Source organism: Perognathus longimembris, chromosome 18, assembly GCF_023159225.1.
Source record: "Perognathus longimembris pacificus isolate PPM17 chromosome 18, ASM2315922v1, whole genome shotgun sequence".
NCBI classification, from domain to species: Eukaryota; Metazoa; Chordata; class Mammalia; order Rodentia; family Heteromyidae; genus Perognathus; species Perognathus longimembris.
Window position 1 is genome coordinate 18,966,462 of NC_063178.1, and position 21,171 is coordinate 18,987,632.

General features: G+C 60.7%; 2 protein-coding genes across 2 annotated transcripts in view; one reads left to right on the forward strand and one right to left on the reverse strand.

The window, feature by feature from the left end:
- Window positions 1-13,111, forward strand: part of Spidr (scaffold protein involved in DNA repair) — a 199,049-nt gene extending 185,938 nt beyond the window's left edge. Inside the window, exons 15-19 of the mRNA XM_048367602.1 lie at window positions 1,703-1,910; window positions 3,219-3,371; window positions 11,624-11,717; window positions 12,492-12,606; window positions 12,977-13,111. Coding sequence (XP_048223559.1) covers window positions 1,703-1,910; window positions 3,219-3,371; window positions 11,624-11,717; window positions 12,492-12,606; window positions 12,977-13,111 — 705 coding nt within the window. The remainder of the gene's footprint in view (window positions 1-1,702; window positions 1,911-3,218; window positions 3,372-11,623; window positions 11,718-12,491; window positions 12,607-12,976) is intronic.
- A 2,818-nt stretch (window positions 13,112-15,929) lies between these two features.
- Cebpd (CCAAT enhancer binding protein delta) lies at window positions 15,930-17,256 on the reverse strand. Its single transcript, XM_048367552.1, has one exon. It carries the CDS (start codon window positions 17,151-17,153, stop codon window positions 16,326-16,328), a length of 828 nt encoding a protein of 275 aa, XP_048223509.1. The 5' UTR covers window positions 17,154-17,256; the 3' UTR covers window positions 15,930-16,325.
- Window positions 17,257-21,171: the final 3,915 nt, after the last annotated feature.

The window sequence follows — 21,171 nt, forward strand, 5'->3', positions numbered from 1 at the left end:
CATTCTTTCTGATAGAGGTATAAAATTCCATTGTGTATATGTACCACATTTTCTTGATCTATTCATCTCCGGAGGGGCATCTGGGTTGGTTCCATATTTTAGCGATGACAAATTGTGCTGCGATGAACATAGTTGTGTTGGTGGCTTTAGTGTGGTCTTGCTTGTAATCTTTTGGGTAGATGCCCAAACGTGGGGTTGCTGGGTCATAGGGGTGTTCTATGCTTAGCCTTTTGAGGAACCTCCATACCGCTTTTCAGAGTGGTTGAGCAAGTTTACCAACAGGGTAATAGGGTTCCCATTTGGCCACATTCTCTCCAGCATCTGTTGTTGTTAGTTTTCTAGATAGTAGTACTGGAGTTTGAATTCCAGCCATGCCTTGTAAATCTTTTTGCTTTAACTACTTTTCAAAGAGGTCCTTACATTTTTGTGGAGGGTGAGCCTTCCATTGGATTTTTAAAAGGCTTCATTAGTATTTCATACACATGTGTGAAATTCTTGGATCACATCCACACACTATTGTTCATCTTGATGTTCGGAATTTCCAGAATTTAGCTGGCTCCCATACTCTTTGGACATGTTTCCATCATCTTTTGAGTCTTCCCTTACTTTTGACACAATATGTATCATACTTATCTTTCCTCTTTTTTACTTTGGAGTCAGCCCTCCCTTTAAAGAGTACTGACTGTTAATGAAGAATGGCCTTTAGAACCCAAGATCTGGATTCTAGGTGAGCTTCCTGCTATTGAGATGCCAGTGCTTTTAGAACGTCTCAGTGGACAGAGCAAGGGAAGAGATGTGTGCATAGTCATGTACGTGGATATCCATACCTACTTCTGTATTTCTATCTAAAGTCCCTTGCCTGTACCACAATTTGCTCTAGACTTTTCCATATGCATAAGTCCAGCCGCATAAAACCTGGCTCCATTTTTTCCTCAATATTACCCCCAACTTCCTGTATGTCATTCTCCTCCCACCCATGAAGACTACCTCCTCCACTCCCCCCCAGCTCCCGCCTATGCGGTTCACATGTGTGCAGTCCCGTCCATTAGCCAGGGTGAATTTTCAGCCTGACCACAGAGTCCACACTAGCAACATGAGTGTGAATCTCCGGCTAGCCACGCTGGCAGGCTCTGGCCTGTTGGCTCTCTCTTTGGCCCCATTTCTATTGAATCCTCAGTTCTAACCCTTGAGCAGAGACAAAATGCTCATTTAGTGAAACTTGAAAAAGCATTACAACTATGCAGGTAAGAAAGAAATAAAAATGAAAGAGATGATAGAAGAAGTAAAGAAGAAAGACTAAGCCAAGAAAAGCAAAAGCTGTTGCAGATTCATGACACCTACTTTGCTGCAAGGTTTCATGAAAATCTAAGGGCCAAGGTGATCCATTGTTAGCAGCTACCCAGAGACAATGCGTGTGCACAGAAAGGCAGCAGCATTCCAGTTATATGAAAGTAGGACCGGCAAGGAAAAAGTGATAGACGACGCCTAACCCAGAAGAGGATAGCGGAGCTCGGCCCGCGGGAGGGGGGCTTCAGCACAGCAAAGGAACACTTTAAGCAGTTGCATAGTAACAAACACCAAAATCGCACTGGGGCCGTAGCTCCAGCCCCGATGAAGTACTGTCATTAGGGATCAGACACCTCTAGCTGCTTTGACAGATTGACCTGGGGTGCCGCTGACAGACGTTCCTTTCCCACCGTAGCTGAAGAGTCTCCTTCTTTTGGAGCCAAGGGAGATTTGGTTGCTGGTCACTGACAGGACCCTGCAAGCCCAGGACGAGAGGGAGCCCCGCCTCCCCAAGACCCTGCCCGTCTGTGTGACCCCCGCGTGTGTGCTGGGCCCTGAGGTCCTGGAAGCGCTCACGGCCGCACCTCACACCGTTCTCTTCAGGGATGCGCTCCGAGAGAAAGGTAGGCCCACCCCTCCGCCACCGCTGGGCTTGGGGTGCCCGGCCAGTGCCACCCAAAGGCCCTGTGGCTCGCACCCGCCTCCGTGTCACTCCGCGCGGGTGGCACCTTCCGGAAGCCCAGCACGCGCACAAGTCTGCAATCTTACCTACTCACAAGGCTGAGACCCGGAGGATCATGTTTCAAAACCAGCCAGGCAGCCAGCCAGGCCTACGGGACTCCATCTCCCAATTATCCAGCAAAAAGCAGGACTGGATGCGTGGTGCAAGTGGTAGAACACCAGCTGTCACCAGCAAGCTAAGCCAGCACAAGGCCCCACAGTTCAATCTTAGTACTAGCAAAAGAAAAACAAAAACAGTTCAGCGCAGACATTGTGTTTGGGGTCTAAATGGTCAGCATCCTCGCCCCGGGCTTTCAGTGGTCCTGGCATGGCTACCAGGGCAAAGCTAGCACCTCACGGTGACGGTCAGTCCAGTGGAGACATCATTGACCACTCTGACTCTGTCGGCAGCACCCTGTGCTGGCATGGACGCCACCTGAAGCCATATCCTGGCTAGCACATTACACGTATTGCTCACTCCAGGTGTGGTGCTGAGTCATTTCACTCTCAGCATTCGAGAGACAAGGCAGAAGGAGTACCGCTTAAAGCTAGCCTGGGCGAGGTAGTGAGATCTATCTCAAAAAAAAAAAAAAACCCTTCAATTATTAAGCCCTTTTTCTGCAGGAGTAAAACTAAAGTCCTAAAGTTAACTAACTAAATATATATATATATATATATATATATATATATATATATATATATATATATATATATATTCCTGCTTCAACAATATGTGTGTGTGTGTGTGTGTGTGTGTGTGTGTGTATGTGTGTTTGCTGGTCCTGGGGCTTGAACTCAGGACCTGGATATTGTCACTGAGCTTTTTTGCTTACGGCTAGTGCTCTACCACTTGAGCCACAGCTCTCCTTCCAGCTTTTTTAGTGGCTAATTGGAGATAATGAGTCTCACGGACGTTCCTGCCCTGTCCGGGCTAGCTTTGAACTGCCTCAGATCTCAGCCTCCTCCTGAGTGGAATCACTGGCACTCAGTACCAAGCTGAATTTAAATGTAGTACTCAGATGCTTTTCTGGCTTAGTTCATTGGCTGCTTTCAGACAAAACTGTACAGAGCGTGTGCACTGCTAGACGCGTCCTGGCATTGGGCGGACATGACCTTCATCTCTCAGAGACTGAAGAACACTGTTTTTGCTAGCCATGAAAACTTAAAATTGTCTTCAATGTTCCAATAACACTAAGGGTCTCCGTTGTCAGGTCAGATCATTTGTGTTGAACGGACCGTCCTCTTGCCTCAAAAGCTGCTTGTGTGTGAGGATCCTGGTGTTGGCCCCTGGGAACTGCCCGGCCCGGTGACGCTGGACGAACTAAACTCCTTTACACCTGTCAACTCCATTTGCAGCGTGCGAGGTAAGCAGCCATCTCGCCAGAGATCGCCGTTTATATCCTCTTAAATAATGTACTACTTTATACTCAATTATTCAAGAAGACTCTGTTTTATTCTAGACATTGATCCATAAGGAACAAATAAGAAGAGGGTTTGTTTTTTTTTACTACTGGCTTAGAATATATAGAGAAAGATAAGAGTCAACGGCATGCATGAATGAGTGGAATGTTTTGAATGTCCCAGCTTCTAATAATGAGACCCTCACCCTAGTGGGGAAGCTCAAGGAAGCTCACTACAGACTGGAGTATGGGTCTGAGCTCCGTACCGTACCGTGTGGAGCAGGTGCACCAGGAACGGAGCCGAGGAAGGCAACCCACAGGAGAGAGTTCACAGGCAGTCGTGTCCTGGAAAAGGCAGAACAGTAGGCCGCGGGGTGGAGGAATGGGCTGACTGAGGGGGCCGGCACTGGCAGTCAGGTATCGGGGTGCTGCTGTTCAGGGAGACCAGCAGCCCCGGGGAGGACGATGCAGGGGGAAAGGGCTTACTTCCACCCAGGCAGAAGAGACGGAGCCGTGTGGGCAGTATCAGATCAGGAGATAGAGCGAGCGTTCGCCCCGCGGGGAAGTGGATGGATGGGGGGTACAGTCTGGGGTGCGTAGAGCTGCCTGGAGCTTCAAGCGTCGGCGGAGGTGGGGACGGACAATGCTGCTGGCCACGCAGTGCACGGTGGGCAGCTGGGAGAGGACCGGCCGCCTGTCTGGAGAGGGTGGGTGCTCTCCATGTGTTTAAGGAGAGGATGGTCCAGCAGCTGGCTGGGTAATCACATGAGCGCTCTCTTTACATAAACTGTTTTATGATGAAAGCAATACGTGTGCGTTGGGACGGCTAAACTCGGTGGCAGGCAGCCGCGTGGGGCTGGGCGCCCACCTGGCTCGTCCGCGCTGCCTCTGGGGGGGAGGGCGCGTGTCTGCCGTTGGGATGGCCGGCCGCGGGCTCCTCTGTCCCTGGCTTCCCTCACGCAACAGTCCAGCCGAAACCTCTGTCGAGAGGGGTATCTGAACCAAGCAGGCCCAGCCATGGCCGTCGACAGTGTCCCCTGTTTCTGCAACTCTAAACCAGGCTAAAATATGTTCTTGGCCATCATTCCCTACTGATTTCTAAAAAGGAAGATTGCAGGGGCTTGGAATCAGGAATTTTCTCAACCATTTGGGGCCTGACTCACATATTCTAGAATTCACTATTACACACCAGTCTACTTTCTGCTTGAGTGATCTTTGAGTATTTTCAAGGTTCACCCACAGTGTAGCAGATAGCATTTCAAATATATCTTCATATATCTTCTCAAAGAACCGGAGTTTATGTTCCTTGGGATTCTGTCCCCAGTTTTGTTGATTCCTGCTCTGTTTTTGTTCCTATTTTTATTCTCCTTGGTTCTAATTCATGATTCTTTTCTTTGTTCAAGTAAAAGTTTAGATTGTTGTGTTTACATTTCCTTTTCTAGTAAAAGGTGAAATATCCAGTGCTATAAATCTTATAGTTTTGCTTTCATTATATTCACAATTTTTTGTTTCATTTTACTTTGATTTTCTTTCTTTTTTTTTTTTTAGACAAGATCTTACCATATAGCCTAGCTGGCCTTGAACTCACAATCCTCTGCCTCAGCCTCATGAGTGCTTGGATGACAAGAATGCCCCATTACAGCCAGTTCTAGATTTCTATATTTTTTAATGTAGAATTTTGTAATGCTATTTTGAAGTGTGATGTACAGAGGTGTTACCATGTCACAAGGCAGGTAAAGAGTATGTTTTTTTCTGTTTTGTTTTGTTTTTCATTTTCCAGTCCTGGGGCTTGGACTCAGGGCCTGAGCACTGTCCCTGGCTTCTTTTTTTGCTCAAGGCTAGCACTCTACCACTTGAGTCACAGTGCCACTTCTGGCCTTTTTATATATGTGGTGCTGAGGAATCGAACCCAGGGCCTCATGTATGTGAGGCGAGCACTCTACCACTAGGCCACATTCCCAGCCCCAAGAATATGTTTCTTTTTGAACAATGTTACCACTTCCTTTGCTCTGTCCTAGTTTTTTCCTTCCCATCCCCACCCACAAGTTGTATAATACATTTTCAACATGGTATCTAGCGAGCACCACTGCTGCATTTCTTCATCCCTTCATTTTTATGCTTTCCCTTGCCCCTCCCAAACACCACTATATATATTTTTAATGTGGCTAAGTACGTTTTACAGCCTAGAATATAGTCTTTCTTCAGGAATGTTCACTGTGAACTTGGGAAGAATGCTTATTCTGCTGCTACTACTAGATGAATAACTCAGAAATATCTATTTAGTATTGCATGATGGAACTCTCAGTTTGATTCTATTCCAGTAGCTTTTCTGCCTGCTTTATCAGTCACTGGTAGAGGGTTGTTGAAGTCACCCATTATAACAGGAAGTTTTTTTATAAAGGAACTTTCCTCCAAGTTCCCTTTAACTTCATATTTGATGCGTTTTCAAGTACGTACACATAAAGGATTGCTAAATCTTCTTAGTAACTTGGCCCCATTCTCATTGTCTAATGACCTTTTTAGCCCCAATTATTCTCAGTACTCTGAAGTCTGCTCTGAAAATGTTAAAGCCTTTCTTTTTTCAAGGTTTAGTATGGCATATCTCTATCCATTTAAAAGCACAGGTCTTTATATTTAATGGAGGTTTCTTGTAGACAGCATTTATCTGTTTTTTTTGTCCACTTTGATAATCTGTCTTTTAATTTCATATTAGATTGTTCATACTTAAAATGATTTTTGATTAAATTGAATTAATACTGTCTACATCTATACCTTTTCTAATGTATTGCTCCAGATTCTTAGTCTTCTGTTCCTTTTTTTGCCTTTTATCACTTGATGAGCATCCTGTATGAACCCACTTTCTCTTTTCAGCATCTCAGTTTTTTAGAAGTTAAAATCTCAGCCCAATGTGGTTGACACTGCCCCTATCAGCACTTAGACAGGAAGATGGTAAGGCCAGCCTAGGATAAATAAGGAGACTGACATAAAATAAAAATTTTAATTTAGTAGAAGGCATCCTATTTTTTTCATGTTGGTGATTCCCCTCGATTTTGCAGATTACATTTCCAAGCAATCAAGTCCACTTTCAGAGGGCCTTTCCCTCCTTCTCCAGGAACAAGGGGGCCTTGCAAGGAAGCGGTAGGGATTCCCACTCCCGCCCTTATGTGATATCACTGTCATTCCCTTTACTTACCTATTAGGCACAAGCGCTTAATACATCATTGTTATTATCATCTAAACTGTTAGGTCAGTAATAGCTTATTGATCAATTTAGAGTAAGGAATGTAGAATAAGGAATGCGCCAGGGGCTGACGCCTATAATCCTAGCTACTCAGGACGCCGAGATCTGAGGATCACAGTTCGAAGCCAGTGTGGGCAGGAAAGTCTGTGAGACCCTTATCTTCAATAAACCCCCAGAAAACTGGAAATAGCACTGTGGCTCAAAGTGGGAGAGCACTCAGGGACAGAGCCCAGGCCCTGAGTTCAAGCCCCATGACCGACCCCACTCCCCCCCCTCCAAAAAAAGAATAAGGAATGTAAAAGATTTTATTTTACTGTCCTATATTCCATTGTTGGCCTGGGTTTTCCCCCTATAGATCCAAGTTTCTGACCCTTTGACCTTTTTTTTTTTTTTGGCCATCTTCCGTTTTCACTTGAGGCCCCCAGGCAGGTCTGCGTGCAGGCCTCCGAGCCGCCTCTCGGGCCTGGGGGACAAGGAGCCTGTGTAAACACACTGTGGCCACAGAGCAGATGCCTTCAGACCAGAAGAAAGCCCGGCCCCGCGCGCTCGGCCGGAAGGCCTGCCTGCCCGCTCCCCAGCCCCTGGGTGTCACCCGGGTCCTTCCCCTGCCACTGTCCCGCTGATGCCCGCCAGCAGTCCCTCCAGGCCCAGTCTCGGGGGGACTGAGAGCTAGCAGGACTTTCCAAGGCTCTGTCCCACGGGGGAGAGGTCCGCGCAGCCCTCGCGGCGCTGCGTCTCGGCAGCTGAACACTGAGCGTTTTCTCAGAGCAAGAGCCGAGAGCACCCTGGACACATTTGCCGCCTGGAAGCCATAGGTGTCCAGAGGTCCCGGGAAAATACCTGGGGCAGGGGTGGGGGGGGGGGGCAGACGGACAACCCTACTCCAGGCTTATCAGCACATTCCAGAAAGTCAGTTCCCAGAGTAGGCAGATGTCCTTCCAGCCTCTTATCGCGAGTGAAGCAATCCTGCAGCATGGACTTCTCTCTCCTTCGCACAGCTCATGCTTCTTTCTCCATGGCTCGCCGTGACTGGGAATCTACCTCTGGCACCCTTGCTGGGGACAGGGCAGCCACGCAGACTTATGCCACATGCCTCCTACAACAAAGGCAGCAAAATGTCCTCCTCAGCCTCCAGGTAGAGGAAAACCCAGGGCTGACACCGACTTCTTCCTTTAGGAAACTGGGGAAGAGTTACCAGAGAGACAGGTACTGGAGAGATTGGGACACCGAGCCTGGTGTGAGTTCCAGCCCAGCCCAGGACTCCAGGGCCCCTGGGGGTGCTTCCCTCGGGACTCTGTGTGAGTGTGCGTGTGCGTGTGTCTGTGCAGACACTGGGGCTTGGAGGCAGGGCCCGAGCACTGTTCTTTAGCTTTTCACTCAAGGCTGAAGTTCTAGCACTTGAGCCACAGCTCAGCTTCCCGTTTCTGGTGGTTAATGTAAGTTAAGAGTCTCACAGACTTTCCTACCTGGGCTGGCTTTGAACTAGGAGTCTCAGCCCTGTCTCCTGAGTAGCTGAGATTGCAAGTGTCAGCTACCAGCACCCAGCTGAAAGACTGGTTTTAAAACTAATATGCACTTTCCCAAGCATAATTATGATAAATGTACATAAGGCAAGCTGAATAAAGATTTTTCATATATTCGTTTATTTAATTTTTTATTATTTAGTAGTTCTATGAGGAGGTTCCGATTTGATAAGGCAGATTATGAGTACTGCATAATGCATCTGGGTCATGGTTACCTTTCCGTAGTTCTTCCCTGCTTTTCCCTCTTATCCCTACCCTCAAGCTATGTGCTTGAGTTTATACACGATGTGCATTGGATATAACGGCGGGCCAGCATCAAGGGTACAGTAGCAAATGCTCGTGGAATGCGGGGAAGGGAGCCCGGTTACACCGTTGGTAGGCATAAAAACTCGTGCAACCACTCTCTAAGACAGCTTGGAGGTTCATAAAAAAAAACCAAAACCCTAAACATCAAAACGTCCACTAGCCGGCCTCTCGGGGAGTCTGCAGGCCACCCGAAGCCCCTGGCACACCCACTTTCCTTCCCGCCCTCTTCCTTCCTCCCTTTCCTTCTTCCTCTTTTCTTTGCTTGTTTTTGAGACATGGTCTCATTACTCAGCCGAGGACAGACTCAAACTCACCATCCTTCCTCTGCCTCCCAAGGGTTGCCATTGCTGGGGTGCGAAGCCAAGCCTGGCTCCTTTTCTACATTTCCCAGCCGTTCTTTGAAAACCATTTAAGGTTATCCAAAATAGTTTCCAATGGCTTGCAGACCCCAGATGAAGTGCATTTCCTCAACTTTTGCCTTACTGTCCCATTCAAAGGAAATTACTTAATTCCCTATAATTGCAAGAGCTGTTAACACTAGCAGATACCCTTGGGTAAAAGGAGCTTTTGTTAGTGGAGTTTACTTTTTTATTCATTTATTTCATGGTTGCTTGCCAAGGGCACTGCCCTGACCCAGCTTGGTCAGCAGACCCGGCCACAGCGAATCACAGGACAGGACCTTGTTTGGGGCTCGGGGTACAGGTTCCTTCCTCTCCCTTGGACCATTCTGTATCTGATACTCCTTTCCAGCTGCATTATAAGACTTTATTGACTTTCTTTCTCATCCCTTTGAACCCACTTTGATCCTATTAGCAAAGACAATATCTTTAAATAAAGCAGCCTTTTCAAAATCAAGGCCTATTGTTCTCACTTTTAAGAAGTTATTCAAGTCTACATTGCATGAAGGCACTTCAATAAACCAAGCTCGCTAGTGGTCACAATTCTATTTTATCCTCTACTGATATATCTCCCAATGTCTCTTCTAGTTAGGAATGACATTTTTTTGCTTCAAGAGTGGAGACAGGGCTAGAGGCAGAGCTCTTCCGTACAGCGCTACCCTAGCCTACACACGGCCGTGGACTCAGTTACCAGAACCACAGAAAAGGGGCGTGAACTTTGGTGGGGTCTTTTTTTTTTTTCTGGAAACTTACATCTTTTGTTTTCTTCAAACATCTGATCACATTTCTCCGAGGACGCATCTACCATGATGTCTGTCATCCTTCACCCCCAAGCGGAGGTAGCTGTGGGTTCTGGCCCCGAGGCTGCCTCTTGGTGGCTCTGTGGCCCGCCCAGCCTGCTGCGTACGCTGGTGTGCGTCGGCTGAGCTGCAAGTTGGCCTGGTCCAGGTCGGCCTACAGATCCACCGTGGTCCCTGCTCTGGGAAGCCGGGCCCCAGGGACATCCCAGCTGTACTTCTTCTGGGTCTTTTTGATTTCTCAGTTTCATACTCATTTCATGGTATGTTTTCAGTCACTGTTTGTCAGTTGGCTTTCCTAAGCCACTCTTCCTTCCATGAAAGTAGAGACTGTGCACTGTATCTTGGTTAGTAGTGTTCCCTACAACAATCAACATACTACAGATGTTTCAGTAGGAGCTGGGTTCCAGTGGCGCCTGTAGTCCTAGTTACTCGGGAGGCTGAGATGAGATCTGGGAATTGCAATTCAAAACCAGCCCCGGCGAGAAAGTCTGTGAGACTTTCTCCAATTCACCACAAAAAAAAGCCAGAAATAAAGCTGTGGCTTGAGCTCAGAGACAGCACCCAGGCCCTGACCAAAAAATTAATTAAATTGAAAATATTTCGGAAGAAAGGAAAGTTACGTATTCTTAATCATAAATAACTACAGATGCCCCAGAAATCGTAAGAAATTTTCTCACCAGGGACCAGGGGCTCGCGCCTGTAATCCTAGCCATTGGGAGGCTGAGGTCTGAAGGTCAAGACAGTCCGGGCAGGAAAGTCTCTGAGACTCTTACCTCCAACTAACTACTATAAACGTTGGAAATGGAGCTGTGGTTCAAGTGGTAGAGCATTAGCCCTGAGCAAAAAAGCTCGTGGACAGCACCCACGACTGTACACACGCAAAACAAGTGTTTTCTCTTGAAAGAAGTAGAGCTCAGTAGACAGTGCTGGGTGCTGGCGGTAGCCCGGTGCTCGAGCACTTCACTGGCTTGTAGTAAGGCCGCAGGTTTGCCAGCGCCTCAGAAGACACTGACGTCAAGGTCAGTAGAGTAGAGTATAATAAGCAAGGCTGGCGCTCCGTGAATTAGGACCTTGTACAGCGGAAGTATTAGGGGGACATGTTCTAGAAGGATCTTTCTGTCTTGAATACTCTCTGACATGGCAGTCCCACTTGCGGGCATGTGTCGTTAGGGAAGCCCTCAGAACAGAAAGGGCCTGCATACAAAGATGGTTGCCGCCATGTCACTAACACAAACCCTGACGTGCTCCGGGGGGAACTGCCGGGGACGCCCCTCCCTGGCCCACCCCCTGCGTGGTGCTGTGGACGTAGTTAGCAGTCCCCAGGGCAACCGCGCCACCGGGTAAGAAGGAAGACGTCCATGAAGGCTGGGACTAACTATGGAAATGTGCGTGCTTGGGGAGAGGCAGCCCACCACCTCAGCGCTCAGACGAGGGCAACGTCTAGCAAAGCCAGGAAATCTTTGGTTAGATTGAGGTATTATAGACAATTTTTTTTAGTGGTACTGGGACTTGAACTCAGAGCCTTGTGCTCTCTAGGCAGAGATTCGACCACTTGCACTGTTTCCTCCCCGCCCTTCTTGGCTTTCATTATTTCTGGTTTCTTTTCAGATAGGCTCTTTTTCTTTTGCCCTGGCGGGCATGGAGCCATGATTCTCCTGCCTCTACTTGGTGTATAGCTAGCGTAACTTTCTGTCAGAGCTGACCTCGAATCACAGTCCTCCCGGCCCTGCCTACTGGAATTACAGATGTGAGCCACCTGTAGGCAACTTGGAATAGTTCTCCTTGTCATCGTTCCGTGTGAACTCTGCACAGTAATCAGAAAAAGCGCGGGAACATTTACGTACACTTACAAGTGAGAAAGAAAATGGCGTGTTCTCTCCTCCTGTTGTCTCGCGTGGTCAGAGCAGAATCCCCCTGTGAGGGTCTGGTTTTCCCCCGCTGTGTCTAGGGGCTGTGGTTGGCGTGGACGAGAGCACGGCCTTCTCCTGGCCCGTGTGCGATCAGTGTGGCAACGGACGACTGGAGCAGAAGCCGGAAGATGGGTGAGGCCAGCCCCGAGCCCCGAGCCCTCCACGGAGCCTCGCTTCTGTCCGTCCCCGCCCCAGGGCCCCAGGGCCACACGGCCTGGCACCCGCCCTGCTGAGCCGCCACAAAGAGGCCCTGTGGCCCCTGGGGTTCCCAGGAGGCAGTGATTTTGGCTTGTGTCCTCGGCTCCTTTACTATCAGTCGGAAGGGGAAAAGAAGGGACAGACAGGAGCCCGAGAGCGCCAGGTGGCCCCCGCACGGGGTGTCTGTCCTCTGGGAGGAGCTGACTCCCCGGGGACTGGGGGGCTGAGCACAGGTCCCTTCCCTACCCATTTTCCTGCATCCCAATGGGCCATGGCCAGCACCAGTGGCTGGTGACATTTGTCCCTCGGAGTCATTTGTGGACCTCCCAAGTAGACTTGTCACGTGACAAAGGGATGCGTTGCAGATGAGCTGGGGAGAGGGGGGGCCATGTGTCCATCAGTGAGCGCCGGGCGCAAGCGGTGGGAGTCCGTGGGAGCAAAGGCCCCCCCGTCCCCCTCTCCCCCGGCCCCCTAGAGAATCCCGCCTCCCTCCCCGCGGAGTTGGCCGCCCGCCCGGCGGTCTGTGAGCAGTGCTCTCTGCCCATCCACCCGCGTTCTCGGGCCCCCGCCGCCCCTCGCCAACCCCAGGCAAAGCCCCCTCCCTCCCTCCCTCCCTCCCTCCCTCCGCACACACCCGTGTTTAGAGAAGCACCTGTCTGCTCCTACAACGCTCTCACCTGGGCCTCCCCATGTGCCCCCACACCGCAGAGGCTCCTTGTCCTGTGGGCAGTGTGTGAAGGTGGTCACGTCCCCTGTTCTCAGGAGGCACCTGCAGGTCTTTCTGGAATGCCCTTTGAGGCCTCAGTGCCGCGTGAAGGTCAAGGTAAGAGCCGGTTCCTGGAGCCTGTGCTCATCGCCCATCTCTCCTGTGGGCTGTGTGTGAGTCTAGATCTGGGGACACAGGTCACCTGCTGCTGCCGCCACGGGGGGTGCTGTGTGGGACCTGGGCGAGGCTGAGCTGCCCCCCAAGCTCTCTCCCTCGGGAGCTTCCGTGGAGAAGGGTGGGGGGCTTACCCTTCAGGAGGTCTCTCTGTACCTCTAAGTCACGTTGGACTTGCAAGTCCGAGACTGAAGGTCTGAAGAAGAGACATTGTGTTTCAGTGTAGCCCTTTGCTGGGGGACAGGCACGATCTGAGCAGGACTTCCTTGCTACCTTTGGGGTGTAACCCAGCCCTGTCTCCCTGTCGCTGCAGCTGTTACAGAGCAGTATTTCTTCCCTGCTGAGGTCGGCTGCCTCTGAGGATGGGGTAAGTGAAGGGAGGCCCAGCCCCCCACCGCCAGTGCCCGCTCCCACCCCGCCCTGCCATGCCGCGCCGCCACCTTCGTAAGCGCGGGTGCGGCTGGCCACGGTCATCCACTGACACGACGCCCGTCCGGCCCGGCGAGATCTCTTCCTCTTCGGAAATGAGATTCTTTCCAAGCCTGCCCATTAAGCAGGTCACCCCCACTTCAAGCGTGGCTCCACAGCCTGGAGACCGCGCGTGTGCGCCCCGACTTCCCCCGCGGGGTAGGGTGGCTCGGGCGCGCTCTGGTGTCGACCGCGCGTGTGCGCCTCGACTTCCCCCGCGGGGTAGGGTGGCCCGGCCGCGCTCTGGTGTCGACCGCGCGTGTGCGCCTCGACTTCCCCCGCGGGGTAGGGTGGCCCGGCCGCGCTCTGGTGTCTCCTGGTAGCTCCGGGGCACAGCTGCTAAGAACTGCTCACCCGCCGGGCGGGAGAGGCGCCGCGGCCTGACTCGGTACAGTGCTCCTCCCCGCAGAGTGGGAGCATGGCGGGGATCATCTCTCGGCCCGGGACAGTGTCTTGCGGTGTGAAGCAGGCTGTTCGGAGGCCGGAGCTCTCACCCGGCGTGCGTGAGGCCGCCCGCGTCTCCTGGAACCGCCAGACCCAGAAAGGGGCACCGCTGGAGGGCGCAGGCCCGGCCCCGGGGCGACCCGTCCAGGCTGACTGAGGCTGGCCGGCCGGGCAGACAGAGGGGACGGCCCTCGCCGGAGGACTCTGGCACACCAAACAGGGGACTCTTTCTATGGGTCTCCGTGGCTAGCGGCCAGCTCCAGTTCCGGCCAGAATGTGTGCGTGAGGAGTTGAGGGGTCACTGCAGGCCCCCCTCCTCCCCCCCCCCCCGTCCCTCCCCGTGTGCAGCCAGGACTCTTTCACCTAAATGGAGCTATCAGAGTTTGGATTGGACTGGAATATGGATGCGCCCGTGAGGGGCAGGGCGGACGATGGCGGGGCCCAGCCCTGGCCCCGGCTGCAGGCCCGCCCCGTAGAGGGACGCGTTGCAAATGAGCTGGGGAGAGGGCCGTGTGCCCATCAGTGAGCGCCCGGCCATGGCACAGAGCGCGGGCGCACGCCGTGGGAGTCCGTGGGAGCCAAGGGCCCCGTCCCCCTCTCCCCCCGCCCCCTAGAGAATCCCGCCTCCCTTCCCGCCGCCTCGTCCCGGAGCCCGCGGGCCCTGAGAGCCGGAGGACGAGGTGACCGGGAGGCCGCCAGGCTCCGACAGCCCCGGCCCTGAGGTCAGGCCGGGTGGAGCGGGGCGGCGAGCTCGCCTGCTCCGGCCCCGGGGCGACCTCGGCAGCCAGCGCGGGGGACAGGCAGCGGGCCTGGGGGCCCCGGGGTGACAGGCAGCGGGCCTGGGGGGCCCTGGGGCGCAGGTGACCGGGCAGCGGGCCTGGGGGGCCCCGGGGTGACAGGCAGCGGGCCTGGGGGCCCCGGGGTGACAGGCAGCGGGCCTGGGGGGCCCCGGGGTGACAGGCAGCGGGCCTGGGGTCCCCGGGGTGACAGGCAGCGGGCCTGGGGGCCCCGGGGTGACAGGCAGCGGGCCTGGGGGGCCCCGGGGTGACAGGCAGCGGGCCTGGGGGGCCCCGGGGTGACGGGCAGCGGGCCTGGGGGCCCCCGGGGTGACGGGCAGCGCCTGGGGGCCCCGGGGTGACAGCAGCGGCCTGGGGGGCCCCGGGGCGCAGGTGACCGGGCAGCGGGCCTGGGGGCCCCGGGCCGCCCCCTCGGGCCCCGGCTTTGGTCTGAATCTGAAGCCGGTGGGAGGCGGAGGGAAGCCCCGCCGTGTCAGGGCCGCAGGGCCGTGCGGAACCGGGTCCTCGTTGGAGGCCACGCACCGAGCGCCGCTGGAGCGGAGCGGGCGCGGGATCGGGAAGCGGCCGCCCGGGAGGAGCGCGGGGCCGGGCGGGTCCTCGCTGCCCCAGGCCGCCCTTCCCTCTGCGGAGCGCGGCCACCCCGCCGTTCCCGCGCCCTCGCGTGGAGCGGGGGCTGTGGTCCGGCCTCGCCGTGCCGCCCTAAACCGTCGCCCCCCCCCCCGCCCCTCACCCGCCTGTCTGTCTGTCCCCGCAGAGCTTCGACGTGAGCCGCGTGCTGGGCGCGGAGCTGGCCCTGCCGAGCTGCTTCCTGCGCTCCGTCAACGCGGGCCCCGGCCCCGCGAGCGGCGCCCGGCTGGAGGAGGTGGAGCTGCCGGGCTCGGCGCCCCGCGGACCCCGGGGGGGGCGGGGGCGGGGGGGGCGGCTCGCTTGTTAACCATTGACCGAGAGCGTGTTTTATAGCCTTAAAATAAAGCGGACTTTTCTAGAAAGCGCCTTGTGAGTGGCTGTGCGCCCGGGGCGCCCCCCACCCCCCGCGGAGCTTCCCGACCCCGGGTCCCCGCCGAGCCGCCGCGCGCCCTGCCCTGCGCGGGGGGGGGGGGGGGGGGTCGACCTCCGCACCCGCACCCAGCGGGCCTGCCGGGCGTGTGTCCTGCGGGGAGGCCCGGGACCCCGGGGTCAGGCGCCTCCCCGGGCTCGGCAGGGACTCTAAGGCGTCCGGGTCGCACCGAACGCCCTGATGGGCGGCACCTGGACTGCGGGGCGCGGGGTCATCACCGAGGCTCAGGCCTCGCCCGCCCGCCGAGGGGCCCGGGGTCCGGCGCGCGCGCTCCCAGCAGGAGACCGGGGACCGCCACGTCCGGGGGGGGGGTCCCCGGGGCGCCCCGCACCAGCGGAGCCGCTGGGACCGACCTTCGGTCCGTCTGTCCGCACGTGCGTGCGTGCGGCCGGCCTGGGCGCGCTCCCCCCCCCCCGTCCCCGCGCCGGCTACCCGCGCCCCCTCCCCGCGCCGGCGCGGCCCTCGGCCCGCGGGACTCAGTGCGATGCAGGAGGCGCGGGCGCGGTTGGAAAGCGGCTTTATTACAAACACCGTAAAAATGGGCGGGGGAGGCGCGCGGGCCTCCGGGGCTGGGGCCGCGGCGCGGGGCCTCGGGGCCTCGGCGCCGCAATAACTTAGGGGCCGCGGGGGCTCCGTGCGCGGCCCGGCGCCCGCCGGGGGTCCCGGCTCCCCCGCTGTCCGGCCCCGCGGGCGGGCATGAGTCCGGTGGCGGGCGGGCTGCGCGTCCCATGGCGGGCGGGCGTGAGTCCCGTGGCGGGCTGTGTCCCGTGGCGGGCGGGCGTGAGTCCCGTGGCGGGCTGCGTCCCGCGGCGTCCCGTCCCGCGGCGGGCGCCGTCCCGTCCCGTCGGGGCTGAGGTATGGGTGGTTGGCGAGTCCGTGCGGCGGGCGGGCCGCGGTTACCGGGCGCCGGGGTCGGCGGCGGGCGGCAGGAAGGGCGCGCCGGGCAGCTGCTTGAAGAACTGGCGCAGGCCGGCGAGGTCCCGCGTGAGCTGCTCCACGCGCCGCCGCAGCTTCTCGTTGTCGGCCGACAGCTCCACGAGCCGCTGCTGCATCTCCTGGTTGCGCCGCTTGGCCTTGTCGCGGCTCTTGCGCACGGCGATGTTGTTGCGCTCGCGCCGCTGCCGGTACTCGGGGCTGCCGCGCTCGGGGCCGCGCTTGCCGGCGGCGCGGTCGCGGGGGGCGCCGGGGGGCGCGGGGCCCGGGCTGGCGCGCGGCGGCGGCGGCGGCGGCTCGGGCGAGGCGGGCGGCGTGGGCTGCGCGGCGGCGGCCGCCAGGCTCACCACAGTCTGCGCGCACGCGGCCACCTGCGCGGGCAGCAGCGAGCCCCGCGCGTCGCCCTCGCCCCAGTCGGGCTCGCGCTTGAGCGCGCGCGGGGCGGCGGGGCCGGGGCCCGGGGCGCGCGCGGGGCCGCCGGGCGGCAGCAGCTCGAGCGCCGCCGCGCCGCCCGCGGGCCCGGCCTTGTGGTTGCTGTTGAAGAGGTCGGCGAAGAGCTCGTCGTGGCACAGCTCCAGCGTGGGCACGGCCGCCATCGAGTCGATGTACGCGCTGAAGTCGATGGCGCTCTCGTCGTCGTACATGGCCGGCGCGGCGGCGCCCGGCTCCCCCGGCTCGGCCCCGCGGCCCGGCTTCCCCGCGCGCCCGCCCGGCTCGTAGAAGGCGCCGCAGTCGGCGGGCCAGGGCGCGCCCCGCGCCGGGCCGTCCAGGCTGAAGAGCGCGGCGCTCATGGCGGCGGCGGCGGCGGGGCCCGGCCGGCGTCCTGGGGCGGCTGTCACCCCGCGCGCCCGGCCGCCGCCTTTTCTAGCCCGGCTGACGCGCTCGCCCCGCCCCGCCGCGGCCCGGCCCGCCGGGGGCGCCCGGGGCCCTGGGGCGGGGGGGGCGGCGGAACCCCGCGCTGCGCCCCCCCCGGCCCGCCCCCTTCCCCCCCCCCGGGCGCCCCTCTCCCCGCCGGCCGCTCCGGGGACGGACGCCCCTCGGCGGCGCCCCGACCCCCGCGCGGCCCCCGCGCGGCCCCGCCCCTCCCGCCCGCCGCGCCCCGCCCCGCCGCCGCTGCCGGGAAGGAGCCGCCCCCGCCCGCCCGCCCGCGCCGCCCTCCTTCCTGTGTGCGGGGCCCGGGGCCCCCGCGCTCCCCCGGCCTGGCCTCACCGGGGGCTGAGCCCCGCGCGCCCCGCGCCCCCCGGCGGCCGCAGCCGCCCCGCTGCCCGGGAGCACGGAGGCCCCTGGACGGCGGCGCGGGCCCCGCGGGGCGGAGCGGGCGTCCGGGCGGAGGGGGCGGTGCGCGGGGCCGGCCGGAGGCGGGGCGGTTCTCGGCTCCCGCACAGTCGGGGCGCGCAGCTCACCCCGCGCCCCTGCCCCGCGTCCGGCGGGGTCCCCCGTGTCCCCCCCCCCGGCTGCGCCTCCGCGGACGGCGGCGCGGGGCGCGGGGGCCGTGCGGGGCTCGGGTCGTCCTCCCTGAGCCCGGGCGCAGCCCCCGCCCGCCCGCCGGCGCTCTGCGGGCTCCCGCTCGGCCCTCGGCCCCCGGAGCCCCGGGACGCCCCACCCGTGACCCCGGCCGCCCCGGAGGCTAAGGTCGGGGGTGGAAGTTCGGGGCCAGCGCAGGGAGGAAAAACCCACGCAGCCCGCACGCCCGGGCCGGGGGCGGAGAAGACCGAGCCCAAGCACCCCGGTACCGAGCCCAAGCACCCCGGTACGAGCCAGGAAACGCGACCGGGCCCACCGGGCCGCAGCGCCCCGCGACCCCAGGCGGCGGCGCCCGAGCTCCGGGGAGAGGCCGCGCTGGCTGCGCCCTGAGAACCGCGGGGCCCGGCGGCCCCGCCCCGCCCCCGCCCCGCGCCGCCCCCGCCCCGCATCGCCCCCGCCCCGCCCCCGCCCGCCTCCACCGCGTGCACCGTCCACCCTCGCGCTCTTTGCCGATTCCCGCCAAGGACCGGGAAGCCTCCCTGGCGGGGTCTGGGGCGCGCAGCCCCGGTCACCGCCCTGTGCCCCCCACCCCCGCGCACGCGTCCCCCCACCGCCCCGCTCGTCTGCGGGTGGCCGAGGACACCGCGTTCTAGAACAATCGGCTCTAGACAGGAGGACTCTCCTCCTCTTACTAAAAAGGGGGGCGGGGGACCCCGGGACCCCGGGGCGCAGCGAGCATGCGGGGCGCGGGCGGCTGCGGGCGCGCTGAGAACAGAGTCACTGAGGCTTAGGTTGGGGTCACCCTCACCGCGCCCCTCCAGGAGCCCGGCCCCCCACTGCAGGCCAGGAGGGCTCCCGTCCCCCCACCCTGAGCGGATCCGGGGTTCACTCGTGTCCCCCCCACTCTGAGCGGATCCAGGGTGCTCCCGTCCCCCCCACTGTGAGCGGATCCGGGGTTCACTCGTGTCCCCCCCCGTCTGAGCAGATCCGGGGTTCACTCCCGTCCCCCCACTCTGAGCGGATCCGGGTGCTCCCATCCCCCCGGTGCTCTCGAGCCCTGGCGGCGGCGCCCAGCACCGCGGCGGTCAGCACGTGTCCGGGGAGCCGCGTGTTCTCGGGTCTTCTGGAAGGTTCCAGTGCGGGCCGCTCGGCGGAGTGTGCGCCGTCACGTGACGCCTTCCCGCGCCGTGGCGGGGCGTCGGCGGGGCTCCCTAGAGGTGCGCGGCGTCCTCCCTGCCCGGGGGCGGGTGGGGGGCTCCCCCTCCACGCGGGTGCGCGGCGCGGCTCGAGGGCGGGGCGGGGTGCGGTGGATGGAGAGGAAGAGCGCGCGTTCTGGGCCGCCTGCCGCCAAGCCTCGACCCTGCACCCATGGCGGCCATCAGCCCGGGCCGGAGGGGCCCCGCGCCCCGGCCCAGCGCCCCGCGACCCCGGCCCAGCGCCCCGCGCCCCCGGCCCCGCGCCCCGCGACCCCGGCCCAGCGCCCCGCGCCCCGCGCCCCGCGCCCCGCGACCCCGGCCCAGCGCCCCGGCCCCGCGCCCCGGCCCAGCGCCCCGCGACCCCGCCCCCGCCCCGGCCCAGCGCCCCGCGACCCCGGCCCCGGCCCCGCGCCCCCGGCCCAGCGCCCCGGCCCCGCGACCCCGGACCCGCGCCCCGGCCCAGCGCCCCGCGCCCCCGGCCCGGCGCCCCGCGCCCCGCGCCCCTGCCCAGCGCCCCGCGACCCCGGCCCAGCGCCCCCGGCCCCGCGCCCCGCGCCCCCGGCCCAGCGCCCCGCGCCCCGCGACCCCGGCCCAGCGCCCCGCGCCCCCGGCCCCGCGACCCCGGCCCAGCGCCCCGCGCCCCCGGCCCCCGCGCCCCGCGCCCCGCGCCCCCGGCCCAGCGCCCCCGGCCCCGGCTCCGCGCCCCGCGACCCCGGCCCAGCGCCCCGCGACCCCGGCCCCGCGCCCCGCGCCCCCGGCCCCGCGACCCCGGCCCAGCGCCCCGCGACCCCGGCCCAGCGCCCCGCGACCCCTCCCTCGCTCCTCTCCCTTCCCGGCCGCGCATGCGAATCCTGCTATGGGGACCTCGGAGGCTCCGCCCGGAGGCGACGCACCGCCCGGGGCACCGCGCGGGGAGCACCGGCCGCTGCTGCGGGGACCGCGGGGCTCTCCGCGCTCCCCCCAAAGGACCCCAGCAAGGAAGGCCCGTCTGCTTTTGTTGGAAGGATGAAAACCATTGGCTAAGGCAACGTGACAACGGGCTAATGTACATGTGTGTATGTGCACGTGTATGTGTGCACGTGTATTTCTGCACGTGTATACATGGATGTGCACAGGCACGTATGTTTATTCTGGGAAGGGAGAATTTGGGAAAGCGGACAAGGTAAATAAGGGCCGTTAGCTCAAGGCCTCGAGTTCGAATCCCAGGACCAGACGAGAAAGACGGCGCCCGAGAGCACAGGCGCCCCGCAAGCACAGCGACGGTCACGCTGGGCGAGCGCGAGGCGGGCGGCTGGCAGAGCCGAGCTGTCGTCATGTTCAAGATGTCCGGTGTTGGGACCAAAGTTTACCGGGCTCGCGAGAAACCCGTAAAAAAAGGGGGGGCTCCTCCGCAGAGTCGGTCCGCGAGGAGCGGGATGGAGACCGCGCCGGGGCGCCGGGTTCGAGGCCACGGCCGGGCAGGGCTGCCTGTCAGGAAGCCGAGTCAACCGTGAGAGGAAGCAGCTCGTGCCCGGCCCTCGGGGAGCCCGCGCGGGGGAGGGCGGGGGAGGACGCAGAGGCGGCGTCGAGGGAGCGCGGGCCGCCCCCAGCCCCCCCCAGCGCTCCGTGGAGGAGGCGGGGCCGCGCCCCCAGGCTCGGGTGACCGACGCAGCTCCGCTCCGCTCCGGGACTCACAGCCTGCGAGCCGTGCAGAGCGACGGGAACGCCGGGCCCGGCGAGGTGGAGCCCGAGGGGCCGCGGCCCGGCCCGCGAGATGGAAAGCCCCGGGTGGCCCGGGCCGCAGCCGCAGGGGTCCCGGGGGCCGCGGGCTCCACAGGGCGCCTCCACCCGGACCCGCGAGCACCGGGCCGTGGGAAGCGGCGGGGCCGCACGTGGGGCCGGTGCGGCTGCCCGTGCCCAGGAGGCCGCGCCCGTCGTCCTGGGGAGAAGGGGGGGCGGAGGGGGGGGCCCCCCCTGCACTTACCCGGACTCGGGCAGCACCACCCGCAGCGCCGTGGCCCTGTGTGGACGCCCCGAGGCCCCGCGGGCACAGCGCAGCCGCGCGGCTCGTCTCCTCCGTCCCCAGGCCTTGCGCTCTCCATCCCCATGGTGTCAGTGTTTGTGAGATGGAGCGCAATGTCCAAGTCTCTTGCGTGTGGCTCTCCAGACC